The 17,914-nt window shown below is 28.2% G+C and overlaps 1 protein-coding gene across 1 annotated transcript; it reads left to right on the top strand.

Annotated features, from left to right (window-relative positions):
• Nucleotides 1–213: 213 nt before the first annotated feature.
• LOC107436953 (large ribosomal subunit protein mL45) lies at nucleotides 214–15,586 on the top strand. Its single transcript, XM_043054572.2, has 7 exons — nucleotides 214–563; nucleotides 2,144–2,278; nucleotides 7,886–8,030; nucleotides 9,538–9,602; nucleotides 13,058–13,209; nucleotides 13,947–13,995; nucleotides 15,118–15,586. Exons 1-7 carry the CDS (start codon nucleotides 534–536, stop codon nucleotides 15,547–15,549), a joined length of 1,008 nt encoding a protein of 335 aa, XP_042910506.1. The 5' UTR covers nucleotides 214–533; the 3' UTR covers nucleotides 15,550–15,586.
• The last annotated feature ends 2,328 nt before the right edge of the window (nucleotides 15,587–17,914 follow it).

Genomic DNA, 17,914 nt, shown 5'->3' with positions numbered 1-17,914 from the left:
CAATACCGCACACCCTCGGTCCCTACGCAGACTGATCCAAGTGGTCACCCACCCGCACACTGACCGCAGCCAGTGATGCTTGACTTCGGTGATGAAGCCGCATTAGAATTTCACTTAAAAAAAAATATTGTTATACATAACGATAAAAATCATTCAGGTTTATTTACAAGCCCATAACACAAGCTAATTTTATGTAGAACCCCTAATTTTATGGATCATTAGCAGTGACGTCGCAACACATAAGGACATCTGAGCGTAGCAAGAAAAGCTCGTCGCATCTTCTTTAATGTATTTCTTTTCTATACAAGCTTCAAGCAACAGTTTTATTATTTGAAATAGCTGAGCAATTTTACGAAGAGCAACAAGGCATTGGCAAGCTCAAACAAAATTATTTGAATGAATTTCTTGTTTTATCTGTATATTATTTTTTTTCAATTAATGTTATGTTATGTTTGTAATAATTAAATGCCACACAGTTTAAATAATATATTTATAGTATAATATTATTATTGGATCTCGCACGCTTAAAAAATATGGCTCATCAAATTATTCGCAACTTAAAGGTAATACTATATGTTTCTTTGATGAAATTGCTTTTAAAATGTGCAGTTGAAGATTAATATTAAATATTTTGTGCTTCCTTTCTCGAATATTTTTCATAAGTGCTGTCTATATTTTATGCTAGTTTTTTGTATGAGAATTTGATGTGCTTATTTTCATTTTTTTAATAGTTTAAATAAGGAATTTTAAGTACTGGGATATTTCCGTATAGATCGCTCTTACTAACGTCCTCAAGTCACCAACGGGTTTCCTAACTTGCAGAGTTTGTTTTTAAAAAATATGTTGTGGTTTTGGAAATTATTTTGGGATAGATACTACTATGGAAATCTTCCCTATACTATTGTAAAGTCATAAAATCGGCGAAATTTTACTGCTATTTTACTTTATATCACAGTACAAATTTCTAATGATCTTTGGTAATTAGACTAAAGAGCTATTTCTGCTTTCCTGTAACATGAAAAATTATTATTATTTTAATCCCATAAATGCATGCTAAAATGTACAATGTAATCTCTTACGATTTGTCACTGATTTGATGTATGTTATGTATATAGTTTCGTGGGTAAAAGATATTTGATTCTAAATTATAAATTGCATAAGTACTACTATAAACCTGGTGTCTAAAGTTGGAGGGTTTGCAGATTTTTAAATAAGGAAGTTTCAATAGTACTAAAGAATCAACTCATGTTGTTAACTCATTTAATGCCACGCTAATTTTACATGGCTTGCCCGTCTGGCCAAACTTTAAATAACGACAAACTAAATTTGCAAATATTAGAGAGATTTTGCTAGTTTTTTCAAAGGTTTAGCATAACATATAAGAAAAAAGTGCGGAATTATATAAACCTACAAATTATTTAAAAATAATGGTGGATGAAATCTAGTAAATTGAATTTATTAAACCAAGAATCACAATTAATAATCTACCATTTGAAAATATTTATTCGCTGTCCGGAGCAAGTTGGCATCTCTGTGTATATAAATAAAACAATTTTTGTGTGTTGTATATTGCATTAATTTCTTCAAACCATTTTAGTAGCGATAATAATATAAAAAAATTAAACATATACTCGAATTATGTGTTTCTAATAATCTTGGTTTCACCGGTGACCGTGATGCTACAAACAGACTCAGTGCCGGTCACCAGTGACCCCCATAGCATTCAATGTGTTTAGAAGAAGAAACTGTTGTCGATAAAGTTTAATAAAATATTTTTTTAGCTTCAAAGGTTTTATAATTCAAACAGACAATAATCTATCATTTTACATTTTAAAAAATTATTAAAGAAAAAGCAAGGTTTTATATGAAAGACGTTTTAATGCTCTTTAAAGTAGGATATATATTTTTTTAGCTACAAAGGTTTTATAATTCAAACAGACAATAATCTATCATTTTACATTTAAAAAAATTATTAAAGAAAAAGCAAAGTTTTATATGAGAGAAGTTTTAATGCTCTTTAAAGTTAGACATCTATTTTAAACTATTGAACAACAGAATATGTTTATATTTGTACTTATAGTTTCTTAAATGACCTTCAGTATTGTCAAAATATGATTTTAATCAAATCTGTTATTTGTTGCAGTGTAATAGCCTTATGTATAGGAATGCATCAAAGTTCTCTATCCTTTTTATGCCACCTGTGTTTTTCAACATTCAAAGCAGACAGGCTTCAAATAAACATTGGAATCCTAAGTTTAAAAGAGAAAGAAAAGAAAAAGTAAATATTTAATATATTTTTGAAAAATAAAATTTTAGTTTATACATTACAAACAATTCAATGTTAGATATAGTAATAAAGTTATTTTTAATGCTCATCTTTACAATTTTTAAATTTTATAATAATTAGATTGGATTTTGAAATTTTAAACATTTCAGCTATATAAGTGTCCATAAAGTGGTAATATCATGTTTTCCCTAACCATTTTTAGAAGAGTGGTCCACCCTGCCTACCCTTTTACAGTGGTAAATGCAACCTGCTTGCCCCATTTTGAAAATATGTTGTTCCTTTTTTCTTTTTTTTTTAATTTAGAAATAAAATGCTCTCTTTTTACTTTAATCGGGTTTATTAACAGAAACCAGGAACTTCAGATTACCATAACTAGTAGAAATTATTTTTAGACTAAGGCCATATAAAATACTATTATTTCTCATATTTATTTGAGTATTTTTTAATTCTGTTTTAAATAGCACTAATCTAGCTAGATATAATTAATATATTTAGCAAGATTTGTGCCCTTCAAAACCAGGGTTGGCAGGTTTTTGACATATGACAGTTTTTGACAGTTTAAACCATGGTTTAAACCGTCACGTCAAAAACCTCACTGTCAAAAATGTCGAAAATGTCAAAAACCTATATTCATATGTGAAATTTAATTAATACATAAAATTTATATATTTTTTATAAAGGATAGTGTTTCTAAATATGTTCTAGAAAAAATAAATTTAAAATTTTGAAGAAACACTTATATTTTGAATAGTAACCAAAATCTTGTACTTTTGAAAGCTCACATCTTTTGTAATATTATGTATTCATTTTCATGTGTTATTGAAAATCTGCAGTGATATTATTAAGAAATTTATTTATAACCAAATTTAGTGTATAGTATAGATTATACTAAAAATTAGACATTTTTAAAGATAAACATTAGCAGTTTTGTACATTAGACATCTTTTAAAGAAAAATCTTTTTAATATTCTTTTAAATCTTCTTAATAATCTTTTTAACATAAGACAATACAAATTTAAGTGCTTTCTGTTAAATACACAGAGTAGTTAGTGTCGATTTACAGTATATTCAGCCTATTCATTTACTATGCTGAAAATTTAGTTTATCCAAATACTTGTGAATTTCATTTTGCTGAATACTATATAGTTTTGTTGAATATCTAAATATTCAGCTGTTGAATAATTACTTCTTGCTTTCAAGATATGCATTATTTGTATTCTTAATACAAGTGGAGAAAAAAAAATTAAGAGATAAAAATTGTTTTAAAATGATAAGTGTAATAATTATAAATAAATATAATAAACAATATGAATTATATTTATCATTATTCACAAATATAACTACTTTTAAATTCAAATTAACATACTGGATAATAAAGATATTCGGTATAACATTAAAAAAAATTTTTTATACACTTGTATCTTATATCAAGTTTGTATTTATACAACATAACTTGTAAGTTCCTTATAAATATTAGTTATATGTTCCTTATATGTCAAAAATGCATAGTAATAAACTTTTAATTTTCTTAAGTATCAAAAAAAAAATTTTTTTTTTCAAAATATAAATATTTAAAAAAAATTTGTGCAAAATTTTTCTGCACATGCATTTGAATATAAATTTCTGAGATTTTAAATCTGTTATTTTACCTTAATTTTAATTAAAAAATATTTTAAAACCTGCTGATTACCTATAGTATAATTAAATTTCAATATAATGCATGGCAACTGTTGGTAGTTTTGAAGTTTATATATTTTCTTGGCAAACTTCAGTATTATACCCTTGTCATGTCAAAAACCACTTTTTGACGTCAAAAACCCAACCCTGTTCAAAACTGAAAAGGTCCTTGTTTGTCATAAAGCACCCTTCCCTTTTTTATTTTAAAGGAGATCTCTGATAATATTTTACCCTACAAAGAATGAGTTTGATCCCATGATTTTATTTTATATTGAGAACTTCTAAAGCAATATAGATATAAATGTTAATCTTAGTAAGAATTAAATCTAATACATAAAATTATTAATAAAATTTGTGAAGCATAAAGACATGAAAACAGCTTTATTGTTGTTTCTAATATGACTTACCAAATACCAGCATGCTTGTTTGATAAAACCAAGCAAATTTAAGGCAGAGAGTGCATTTCTTGTTTTTCAGTGGTGCTATCTATAGCTACCTTTAAGAACACTACTTCAACCACACACACGCGCACATCACAGCCCGTTTATAGGGCAAACCCATTCATTCATCCACAGATCGTAATTTTCACCTGAACCAGAGAATAATCAATCTCAAATCCAGTACTCCCAGAGGTATTAATTTGTTATGGGAACATGGAGGAATTTGTGACATAACAAATTTAACGTGCACCATTCACTACATGGGGAGTCTTCGACTGACGGGGATTGAACTCCTGACCTCTTGGCCATGGTCCCAATGCCTTACCTACCTGGCTATTGCAATCTGCATGAAAACAGTAAAATAGATAAAGTGCTTCTGGTGCTCATTAGGAAATCTCAGAAACATCTTTATTTATTTTTTATTATTACAAAAAATTGATTTCTTGTACTGCCCTATTGTAATATTTTAATTTTTGAAATCAATGCAAAAGGATAGGATGAATCATAGAGTCCCCAAATGCCTATTATTTTAAAACAGCTTTTTTACTCGGTCATTTTCTTTCTTCATAATTTCCTTGTTTGATTATTTTTAGTCATTTTCATTCTCTAGAGTGCTACATAAATTTATTTTGTTGTTCTGAAGTTGTTACAGTACAGTACCCGTTATCCGGAAATCAGAAAACCAAAAAACCGGAACGAAATTCGATAAATTTTCCCTCCATTTTAAAAAAAAAATTTTTTCTTCCCTCATAAGATTTTTGGATTTTTCTTTCTTTTTTGAAAGATGTTTACCTTACCATCCATTAGTGTATTACTCCATCGTTTTTTCTTCTTTTTAAGATTATTTTCAAAAAAATATTTTTTTTTATTTGGGTTTAGCAATAAAAAAACAGCTTTTTGTAGCGACTCAGAAAACCGGAAAAATCAGTTATCCGGAATAGCGATGGTCCCGATCGTTCCGGATAATCGGTTCCCTACTGTATTTATTTTTTTTTATGCTAATTTCATGTACAGAAGTCAGCATTCATTTCTGCCAATGTCATTTTTGTAGTTTTTAGATTTCTTATGTTGGATCTTTGCTGGAGTCTTACTCTCTTGAAGAATCTTCTCATTATAACACTTTGAAAGAAAAGCAGTTTTCATGTAATAAACATCCCTATCAGGATTAATTATCTTTGTTTGCTGCAGTTTGAAACATGCTCAAAGTAATCTCAAGCAAGGGTGACTTTGTGCTTACCAAATTTTAGTTAAATTAAGGTGTAATGAACTGTAACCTGCACTTATGTTGATTCTATTTTATTCAATATAACTCATTAAACTATGTTACATCAAAAGGTATTTTACTCCATATTAATTTTTTATCTATTAAAAACATTTCAAAGGTCTGAAACCTAGCATTAAGCTGTAACATTCATTGGTGATTATCACTTAGTTAACATCTGAAAGAATTTTTATGTTAAAGGAAGGCAGTCCTATGTGCTGATAGGAAAACCTAAATTTAAAAGATTTAAGTAGATATGTGCAAAAAAGTGTAAAACTCTCTTTCTTGCACTCAAATCTCTTTTAACTTATAAACTGTTAGTGAATTAAAATGCTCCTTTCAATCGCTTTAAAAATGCATTGGGATTAATACCTTACTTGCCTGGATAGCAATGTCAAATGCATAGATATGTATGAGTCAGAATTTGCTCTAAAACTTCTTAACTCTGAGATTTATTGATTTACTAGTGATTTCATTCGATTCAGTATAAAAAATTACATGGGGAATATTATATTCCTTACTTAGAATAGAAAGCAAAGAGTAGGTTTTGCTTCCTCGCCCTCAGTAAATTCTAAATAGAGACTAAAGCTCACTTTGGGAGAAAGGGTTAACTTCAGATATTCATATTTTTTTATTTTATATCCATCGTTGAACAGCCGACCCAATTTTTGGATTTACGACCACTAATGTTCAGCTCCATAGCCTTGTAATTTTGAAACAATGCAGAAGACAAAGAAACTCCTGGATCAGTACCCGCAGAGGTATTGATATGTTATGGGAACCTGGAGGACTTTGCGACTGGACAGATTTAACCTGCATCAATCACCATTTGCTACACTGGGAGTCTTCGACCGGCGGCGATCGAACCAACGAACTCTTGGAAATGGGCCCAGCACCCTACTACTGGCCTGGCTATCCCGACCTTCAGATACTCATATTAGGCTTAGTTAAAGTTTCTTTAAACAATTTGCAGCTTTCTAATTACTATTTCTGTATTAATTAAATGCAGGCTTCAAAGCTTAGGGCCATATTATATAAAAGTTGAATTAGTAGCCGTAGATCTGTGAATTGATTTTGTTTCTGCTATACTTAAGACTTCTTTTCCAGTAAATTTCATTCTTGTCTAGTTTGAGGGAAGGCAGTTAAAAGCCTTGAAAGGTGGTCACAATTTCAGTTTCATACTATTTTAAGGCCAGGTCAAATATACACCATACATATGTTGATTTTTTTTTTTTTTTTTTGGCACTCCTCATTAGTATGTGTTCACAGAAATACTTTTAAGATTCATTGTTGGCACAAATAGACTTTGATGGTCAAAGTCTAAGAAAATAGTATTTTTTCAAAGATTTTTGAATTACTTTTAACCTTTGATTCAAAGGTCCACTGAAAGTATTTATTCTCTAATAGTTTGTGAAGAAATAGTCGAGCATAAAATAACGATCATTGGTGTGGTTCACTCATTTCACAAAAAGTATTGGCACTTTAAAATTCATGTGGTTTTCCCAAAATTCCAGAGGATCTTCAGCTTGAACCCCCAAAACTTTAAAGAAAAAAATGTTGCCAAAATAAAATTTAAAAAAACATGTGTTGTTTTATATAAAAAAAAATATATATCCTGAAAAGTTCAACAAAATCAAAAATGTCCAGTATCCAACCTGTCTGACTCTTAAAAAGATAGATGCTTAAAAACAAATTACCCTGTTGGAATTATATACAAATAAAGAAAATTAAATTAATTATTTAAATAGATTTTATTAATGAATATTTGTAACATTACTCGAAGTGTGCAACTAGTGCACTATCATGCAGCTCAAAAAATATGGAAACACAATATGGTAAAAAAAATTTAGACTAGTCTCTTATTTATTTATTCACTGTCATATTAAAAAGGGGGTAGGAAGAGGAAGAAATATTATCAGAAACATCTCTTAAACTATAATTTTCTTTATGAATTAATCAAAAAGTAGAGTCATGCTAAATAAACTTAAAAATCCCTATTTAAAAATTTTATATAAATAAAGAAAAAGAATCTTGATTTATGCATGAACTTACTTATATGTAAGAAAATTATAGTATGCATGAAATTCTTATCTGATGATAGAACTAGTTGAATATGCCAATTATGATTATTTGAAAGTTATTAATTTCATATTTAAAATTTTCACATATAGTGTTTTGTGTTTTTTTGAATTTTTAATCTTATTTTATTTTTATTAATAGTTTCAAAAAATTGAGTTGCCTGATTATGATGAAAAGCGTCGAGACCAAGATCTTCCCATTGATGAAGTGAAAGCTAAGTTAAAGAAATCTGGTATTCTCCCCAATAGGCCATGGTATGAAAAGCCAATGCACGTCAGCTGTTTAGGTATATTTTTAATTTTTATCGATGTAATAAAACTTATAAAACCCAAACAAAGGATTATTTCTCTGATTGTTAAATATTTAGTATACATGTAACTTTTTACAAAAGTCATTAAGTTCAATTCTTAAAATGATTGATATCAAAATCTTTAATTTCCACAATCCCTTCCTCTCTATTTGTTAATCAATTTATATTTTTGATAGGAGCTACAAAACTTACTAAATTTAACTAAACTTGAAGTTCTGTAATTAATGAACTAGTAATTTTGCAATTAATGAATTTTTGGATTGGAAAACATATAATTGATTATGAATGTAATTTATTTATTGTGTAGCAGTAAACTATTATATAATACTATTTTCAACTTGTTATAGTTTTATTATTTTCTGTAAGTAAAACTCAAAATTCCGAGTTATAATAATAGAAACAAAAATTTTGATTGCTGCAATTTTAAATACTTGGGAATCTACTTAAGGTTTACTATACCTGGAAGCAAATCAAGTTTTTTTCACTCTACAATAGGATCATTTTGATTTTAAAGTTATGGCTACATAAGAACTAAATTTTCCAGTATACTTTAAGTCATAAGAGATGATAGAACAAGTAAAAGGATTAAGATAATAGTTTTCGAAAGATATATTTAATAACAGAAAAAGACAAAAGCAAGGAATTAGATTGTGTATATGTATATATATATATATATACATACAAAATAGCCCAATAAATAAATACAAAAAGAACAAAGAGAAAGACGAAGAAAATTAAGAAAATTGATAAGTTATATTTGCTGCACATAAGCTGCAAGTATATAAGACTCATAAAATAGTTCAAAAAGTGGGGAAAACATGGAAGAAATTACAGAATAATGAGAAAAAGAAAATTATTTTTAAAAAAAATTATTAAAAATGCAGTGGAAAATGTATATATATAATCTCTTCATCAGCTCACACGATTATATCCGCAAAAAGGATTGCTCTCTAATATTGTATCAATATAACCAAAGCAAAATATATCAATACACTAAAAACAAAATTTGAAACTAAGTAGAATAAAATGCGTTAAGTAATAAATATCCTGTAAAATATAGAAACTAAAGTGTAAAGAAAATAAATGTCAACACACTACTTGCAATAGCTCATCATTGACTGCAATGTCTGGAAGTGAAAACAATATTTAGAATGTTTTACTTTATATCTATGTACAATTACAAAATTATAGCAGTGACATGGCATACTTTTTGTGTAAAATTGCCCGTCAACAAAATATTGAAAATATTTTCTACTAAAGCCTGTTTTAAACGTAAATAGGGCTTTAGCAAAAGTAATACACATATATAAATAAAACTGCAATGTTGTGGTGAAAAAATGCTTTTATGCTTTCTGTTTTTGAAATATTTACTTTAATTCTCTTAGAAATGTTTCCAACAACTTCATTTTGTTTTCTTACTTTTACCTTCTTTTCGTTACTTTTTTAAATAAGTTTTTTTTATCAATTTTCTTTATGCTTTCAGGTTCAATTGTGGATGCATATATTCCCCCAGAGGGGGATGCAAAAGCAGCAACTTTTTCAACTCCAGTAAGGATTTCTTATATATGTGTATTAAAAAAAATATTAAAAATTACTTGCATGATCTGTTTTATTTAATTTTATGTTACTTTAATTTTATTTTAATAATTATTGTTAGATTTGTTTATGTGATGTGAATTTTAAAATTGTTTTACTAATGTTTGCTTACTCTGCACAAATGTGCAATATGCCTAAATAAAATGGACCACCCTGTATAACTTTTGATCTAATGATCAGGACTAAGACTCAATCTAAATGCTTCGAAAAGATGATTTCAATTATGCTAATTAATTAGTACTTACCATATTTTAAGTTACGAAATCAAAAATGTACTTTCTTTGAACAAACACACCTTTTCTTCGAAGGATTCTGATTTCTTATCCCCAAAGTATGGTGGGTAGCTGCAATCTGGGAAAAAATGGTCCCCGTAGTTAGGTCAGAAAAACAATCGAAAATTTGTACTCATTAATGTTAATTTTACTTTTTGCGTGTTTTTCCATATTTCAAGAGCTTTTTAACCAAATTGGTAGTTTTAAGAGAATTGAAAGCACACAATTATGAAATTTTCTTATCCAAATATAATTCCATGCAAAAAATAAATTCTAGTAAATATTTATTATTTTTTATTATTTTATTTAAAAATAGTCAAAAGACTTTTGAATTCTAAGGTATACAATTTTTTTATGTTGTTTTAAAGCTTAGCCGTGTAATGACAAAATACAAAATTTGAGCGAAATCGGTAGATTGTTGCTGAGAAATCAAATTTTAAAGAAATTGTAGATTTAAAATTCTCTATATCTTGATTAAATATATGCATCTTGTTTTCATAAAGTATCCTTTGACAGAAGTATAAATTAATTTCAAAGGAATTTGAAATTTAATCCATGCTATTATTTAATTAACCTGCTCTATCATTGTGAAGAATCACTTCTATTCAAAATGGTAGCTTTAAGCTTAACCAGCTTGAGAACAATGGATGCAATAGCTGCCGCTTATATAATAAAATCTGTAAGAACAACTAAGAACTCTGCTGAACAATGCCAAAATATGCTAAAACCATTATTATCACCATTTTATAAATTCATTTTTAAATTCTGCTATTGGATAGCATGTTTTAAGAATGTAAAAAAATGTACTGTTTTCTTCCACAAAATTTTGAATTTTCTAAGTTCTGAAAATAAATGTGAAGTCTAAGGACAACAAATTCCCGTTTTTTCTCCCACGAACAAAAGAAACCATCCTAAAAGCAAGAAGTACACTTCTGAAGTAAAGTACTGAAATTGGAGGATCGTAGTTAAAAAAAAGAATGAAACAGAGGGGATTGTAAGAGATTTCAAATGAAAACTGTTTATGAGCTAAAGAAAATTATTGAAAGTCCTATTATCATTCAATTTCATTGATTATCACCCATTTATTAACTCTTACAGCTAGGAAAAAATTGAAGCTGTTACAGTAGGGTTGAAAAAAATTATATAAAGAAACAATTAACTGAAACTCATATATTCAATGAGTTAAACCATAGAAATAAATAATAACTATTTTGTTAAAATTTTATCAAAATAAGTGAAGCCACTCCATAATTTTGACCTAATTTCTTCTTGTGTTCTAATATGATACAGGTATGAATAAAGGTTGAGGGTGCAGTTAAACTTTCATTTTAAATTTAATCTAGTAGTGGCATGCCGAAATGGAAAGATGTAAGTCTCTATGATATATTTGAAATGTATTCAAATTTATCCTTGCATTGATGCAAAACATGCAAACTTTTATAAGCTTTCAAAAACTAAACTTTAAAAAAGTTATAAAAACTTTTATAAACTTTCAAGCGATGTTAAATAGTTAATTTCAAATTCTGTTAGTTGAACAACAATACATCAATATTTTAAAATCCTTCTGTGAATGTTTAATCAAAATTTCAATTGTAAATTAGAACAATTAAAATAAAATGTACATGTAATTTAATGTCTTTGTAATGTGAAGTAAGAAACCACCTTTTTTTCTAATTATCTGTATACTTTTTATAAAATCAGTGACTTCATGAAATCAAGTGTACTCAGAATGAATGTGAATTTCATAAGTGACAGATCTGTACTAACTTACCTGGACTGGTTCACTGTGACCACATTGACACCAACGTGTCATTTCTCTTGGAAATGTGCAACTTTAACTTCTGTAACAAACTGTGGGAGTGCTTTAGTTTATAATTTCCTCTGATTACTTAATAATCCCGCAGTGGACTGATCGTAAAGACATGATTCCCAGTAAAACACTGAAGTCAAGCATCACTAGCTTCGGTCAGTAAGAGAGTGAGTGACCACTTTGATCAGCCTGCCTGGGGACCAAGGTTGCTCGGTTATCGTTAAACTGTTCTACGGTAAAGTGTTTGACTTCCAGCGCAAGTAGTAGAGCTACCGAAGCAGAGGAGCCATCCCCTTTGCAGATGATCAAAATTTTGATGACATGTCTTCGGATCATCCTCAGGGATGTTTTCCAGGCAGTTGCCAATAGCCCATTGTGCAACTCTAGTGTGACGTTAATAAAAATGCCTACCTATCAAATGATTACTTAATGATTTACAGAAAACTTAAGAACTGTGTCATTTAAACAATGAATCAGTTCCCTAAAACAAAGCTTGTTGCAGTCCATTCCAGAACCTTAAAGCAGTGTCAACAATTCCTATTTTTAAAGAGATTAAAAAATTCAATAAAAGATATTCTGTTCTTCTCTTTTTTATATCTATAAACAATTTAAAAATAATAATAAATTTTAAATAATTTGTGTTAAAAAAAATTTGAAAACAAACCTTTTATTTAAATTTTTTTATACTAAATGTTATACTAAGTGTTTTATACAAAGAAGTGACATAACAAATAAGCGTTAGGAAATTGAGAATCTGATTGGTGCATTTTAAGCAGAATGTTTAATTCAGATCCAGTAGAAATGTTCCAAAAAATCATGATTTGAATATTCCTTAAGGTTTTTTCTTTTTCTTTTGTTGAGGTTTTCTCTAAGGTTTTTGCAGTTTATTTTTCTAGCAGAATTATTTAAAATATTGGCAAAAGGAGTATTATAAAATGAAGAATTATGATGGAACATAGAAACTTGAACTGAATTTTTCATAAAATGGGCAGACAATTGACTGCTTACATTTCAAGGAATTTGAAGCCCTCTCCATTTGGCTACAAATTACAGAACTCGATCAATTTTTTTAATAACTAGCATAAATTAAGTGAGCTTAAGGAGTTATTAAGTTGTATTATATAATTAGAGAAAATTCAATATTTATATCAAGATTTATTCAGGGTGATTTTTTTTTCTACCTCTGCATACCTTGACCATCTTGTTGTAAAGATATATTGTAATGTTTTCTTCTTTTAATGATCTTACTTCAATGTTAGAAATCTCTAAATGAATTTTTTTTTTCCTTATGACACTTATATTTATTTATATAATATCTAAATTAGGGTATGAAACAAACTTATGATAGTATTGGAAAGAAAGGGAAATCATACCTTGCCTTAAGAAAAATCAGAAACACTGACTATGAATTTGATATTCCAACTTTTGCTGAAAATGCAAAAGATATTTATATTAAAGCACAAACTGCTCTAATGAAGTAAGTGTGAATAAAACTTTTATTGTATTACTAACTTTTGGTTTCTTTTTTAAAAAGAATATAGTTTTTTAGATCAAAATTTACAATTGTTATGGGTTATGTTACAATTTTTTTATTTAATGTTTCTTTAAAATTGATTTTATACTATGCTTACTCAATTCTGATTCATTGTAAGATCTCTAGACTGAATTTTGACACCAAGGTCAAATTTTGGCATTTTTGTCTTTTATGATTCATTGCTTTTTTCGACTTGCTGAAACACTTTGCATTTTTCCCATTTACATATTGTGACCAATCTTAAAGTTAAATGTAAATATAATGTTAAATGAAATGTAAAAGAAAAAAAATTCAATTCAGGATGCATATTGTTCAATTACTATGTGTATTATACTAGTACAATGTGTATTATAGAAAGGTCCATCGATTTTTTTTCCCAATATATTTTTTAAAATCTCTGACATTAGTTAAGGAAAAAAATTTTGTTTGTTGTTCATGTAGTTGATTAGTAATTTAATTATCTATTTTATTGCTTTACTTTGCCTGAAGAAACTTATCATAGATTAAAATTAAATTTTAGTATTCAGTTAAATAACAAGAAAATTTGTCTTTTTACAGATGAGGTCAAGATAACTTTTTTAACAATTTTAAATTAAACTAAATAATGTTTCGTTGCCATTAATCAATGTAAAATTTTTAAATATATATCTTATAATTCATATCCCTTTAATTTGCCGTAGGTATGATGAGGATCAACTACATGAGTTGGTGACTGAAAAGGCATATCCTGTAAGTAGCGAACAATTACTTCTATATTTTTGATTGTTTCTTCGTTTATAATTATCAACTCAAACTTATAAAATACTTGCTAAATATGTTGTGTCTGTTTATCAGAATGTTATTTTAAGTGAAATATCTAATGCTTTTATTTAAACTAAATTCAATTATAATATTAAAATTCTCGTAATTATTAAAATTGTGATTTGTGAATTGGCTGAATCTGTAACCACTAGATTTTGGATCTCAAAAATTGGAAATAGATTATCAAAATGTTAATAAACATAAATGGTTGTGTTCTCGAAATGCTGTAGAGTGTATGTTTGCTGACAAGGATAAATACTTTCTAAAAACATATATAATGAGGTAGCTATTTTTAAATAAAAATGCTTTTTTATAGTCATATATACTTATTTGATTTGGTAACTATGGGATTCTGAATTTAAAAAACTGAATGGTAAAGTAATTTGTCGAAAATTAACTTACCACCCACATAAGCTCAATTCTGCCATGATTTATGAAATGCGCATTTCTTTAGATTCTTATAAACTATAAGTGAATATTCCTTTTATTAATTTTTTTTTAAAAAAAAAGATACATGTTTGCTTTATTTGAATGAAAATGGCACTATTAGCATTCTTGATTATGCTTTGTTTGATATGTATTTTTGTGGTTACAATTTATATTTCATATTCTATTCCCACATTAAAACCAAAAAAAATTCAGCTTATGTAATTAATGGATTAAAATTAAAAATTATTTTTGTACCCACTTCAGCTTTGAATTATCTGGGTTCTAAAACATTAGAAATTCATTACTACTTTTGTTTGTGAAATATTAGGCTCATAGTTCAAAAGGAACTTCTTTCTTGAATGGAAACAAATAAGATTGCGTTGCTATCAATGAGGTTCACAAATAATTATTAATTTCCCCAAAGCAGTAGATGGTAGGTAAAATAAATAAATATAATCTGGAAAAAAAAATCTGGTGTCAATGCTTCTTAATATTAAATTTACTGTACTTTACTTTATTTAAATTTTAAAAAGCTTTCTGGCCCACAGTATTAGCATTATAAATTTTCATTTTATTGTTTTAATTTTCCTAAAAAACTAAACACAACTTTTTATTTTATAGGAAATTACAGAGAATGTAAAGAACAAAGTTATTAAATGGAAATATATTCAGACTTTAGAGCACCCAAGAGTTGTGCATATACGTTGCCAAGAAATGCAGCAAAGAGATAATATGTTTGCGCAAATTACTCTTCGTTTGTTTTCACAGGAGACACTTGCTGTGTATGATCGTTTTGGGCGACTTATGTACGGAAGCGAAGACACTCTAAAAGACACTTTGCAATATATAGTTTTTGAAAAACATATTACTAGCCTTAATGGAGCATGGAGAATCCATGGAAAAATCATCCCAGATTGGTTACCTCCTAAAGAGCCAATTAAGAGAACATATTTCCTTCCAGACATTGACATACCATCTGAACCAGTTGTTGAATCTAAATCACTTGAAGTATCTGAGTCAGATAGCAAGACTATAGAATCTGTTAAACAATAATATTTTTTCCCTTATTAATAAATTGACTTTTACTGTATTCTTCTCTTTTTTTTTTATTTTGTTTATTTCACTTCATGCTGATTAAACTCTGTGCTCTGTAGCTACTAAATAGTTACTTAGTAGCTGCATAAATTGAAAATAAAAAAGTTCAGCGCACTCTTGCTTTTTAAATTTAAATTAGTATTTTTTTATTGGAATTTAAAAAATTAAAAAGTGTTGATTTCTTTTTAAAAAAGCGATAACGATGTATAATGATAAATATTCTCGAATATATACGCAAATAAATACACAATGCAAATATGTAATGTAAAGAGCTGCAAAGCAATATATTTTAAGAGAAAAAAAGTCAGAAAATACCTATTTTTGGACCTAAAATTAGTATGATAAATAATATCTAATTCGAAAAAGCTTGTGACAATTTATTCCCCATTATAAACTATTAATCACCAAGTGGAGATTTTGATGTGTTTATAGCTAAAATGGATCATTGAAGCTAGGTTTTCAGTAACACAATAAATTTAATATAATGAAATAAAATACAAAAAGTCAAAAATAGCGAACAAGACATATCTGTATGACCATAACCTATGCACTACTCATACGAAACAGTTTTTTTTTCTTTTCTTTTTCTCGAGGAAAAAGTCTTAATTCTTCCTATCACAAGTTTTATTTTTCCCTTTTTATAGCTCCGAATCTCGCTTTCCATTTAAAAGTGTGTACTCTTTCAAAAACATTTGAAACAATCGTTATAAATTTCTAAGAGTCATCCCTTTTACATCAATGAAATAAATTACTTTGTTTAAAAAGGAATTTTCAAATGTAATTCTCAAGTGTCCAAAATTAAGATAATTTTTTTATTATTATTCAAGACGTACATATACAATTACAGGACATATTTTAATGAAATTTAGTAAAAATAAAGGTTGATATAATAAAAAAAATAACCATTAAACAGTTCAGATACATATGATCATGTGTAACATTCACCAGATTCTCAAGTGATAAGTGTTACTCACCATATTCTCAAAGTATGAAACAAGACTACAGTGCCAAGTAAAAACAAAATAAAAATTGTTATTGCAGAGCATGTTATCCTCTTACAAATATAAAGGCCTCACACTGTGATTTTATTCCGGAAATATAGCATTTTATGAATAATTTGTCTCATTCATTCAACAATTCCTGATCTAAAAGGGATTTGTGAGTTGCATACTGTATAACCAAAAGCATCTCAGGCACGTTCTCGAATTTCTTTCTATCCAGGAGCTGGAAATTCAACACAAAGCACTAAATTTTATTTAGCAACTGGACATTTTACAAGGTATATAAATCAAGTTGTGAGACTAATTGTTTTAAATACTTTTTATTCAAGTTGATTTAGAATTCAAGATTGTTTTCCTCAAAACAATTCCTTCAAGAAACCATGCAATGTCGATATTTTTTCCACTCCTAATAGCAGTAACTGGAACTTGGAAATTGAAATAGCCTTTATCTGGTCTGTTATAGCCTTTTAAGATTTTTCCACTGTACCAAAATGACATTTTTGAGATGAACCTTCAATGTTGGAAAAAGGAAAAGCTCAAGAGGACTAAAGTCAGGTAAGTGGATTGAAGAATGTGTTTATTAGCCAAAAATATATTGATTGACGTCACTGTGAAATATTGTTGTTGTTGTTGTATTTTTTTTTTNTTTTTTTTTTTTTTTTTTTTTTTTTTTTTTTTTTTTTTTTTTTTTTTTTTGGTCTCAAAGGCTCATGATTCTCTTTCATAGCTCACATTCACTTTTTAAAATATGATGCACGGTGGAATGTTCTCTGACCCTGCTGTTCATCAAGCAACGGTCTGAAACTCAAGATCCCGTTTTCTGTCAACATTTCCATCGGTTGTTGGAATTTAAAGTCTTTTCGCCGATGCTTGATTCATCTTCCTAGATTTTCCTAGACAACCATATTAATCTGGCGAGTTCATACTTGTACTGCAAATCTATGAGGGATTCCCCTACCATCCCTCCAAGTTTGGTAGATCCAGGAGCCATATCGAACGCTGCGTCGCCAACCACATTGCAATTTGCACACGTATCTCTTTGCAGCAAAAGAAAGAAAAAGAAAATTCGCAATTGCCTCGTGACGCTGTTTTGAGTTTTCAACTTTACGTTACACTTTGTTTCGCGGCACAAAATTACTGGGTATTGTGGAACCTCCTATCTATACATCTATACATAATAATAAACGCGGCTGTGTGTGTGTGTGTCTGTAATCACAATATATCGCCCCAGAAGCCTCGCCCAGGCACGAAATTCGGCACATAATTGTGTTTTGACATAATGAAGAAGTATTTTTTTTCTTTTTCAAAAATTTGGATTAGTT

Source organism: Parasteatoda tepidariorum, chromosome 2 (assembly GCF_043381705.1).
Source record: "Parasteatoda tepidariorum isolate YZ-2023 chromosome 2, CAS_Ptep_4.0, whole genome shotgun sequence".
Taxonomy (NCBI): Eukaryota; Metazoa; Arthropoda; class Arachnida; order Araneae; family Theridiidae; genus Parasteatoda; species Parasteatoda tepidariorum.
This window is presented reverse-complemented; position numbering and strand designations above follow the sequence as displayed.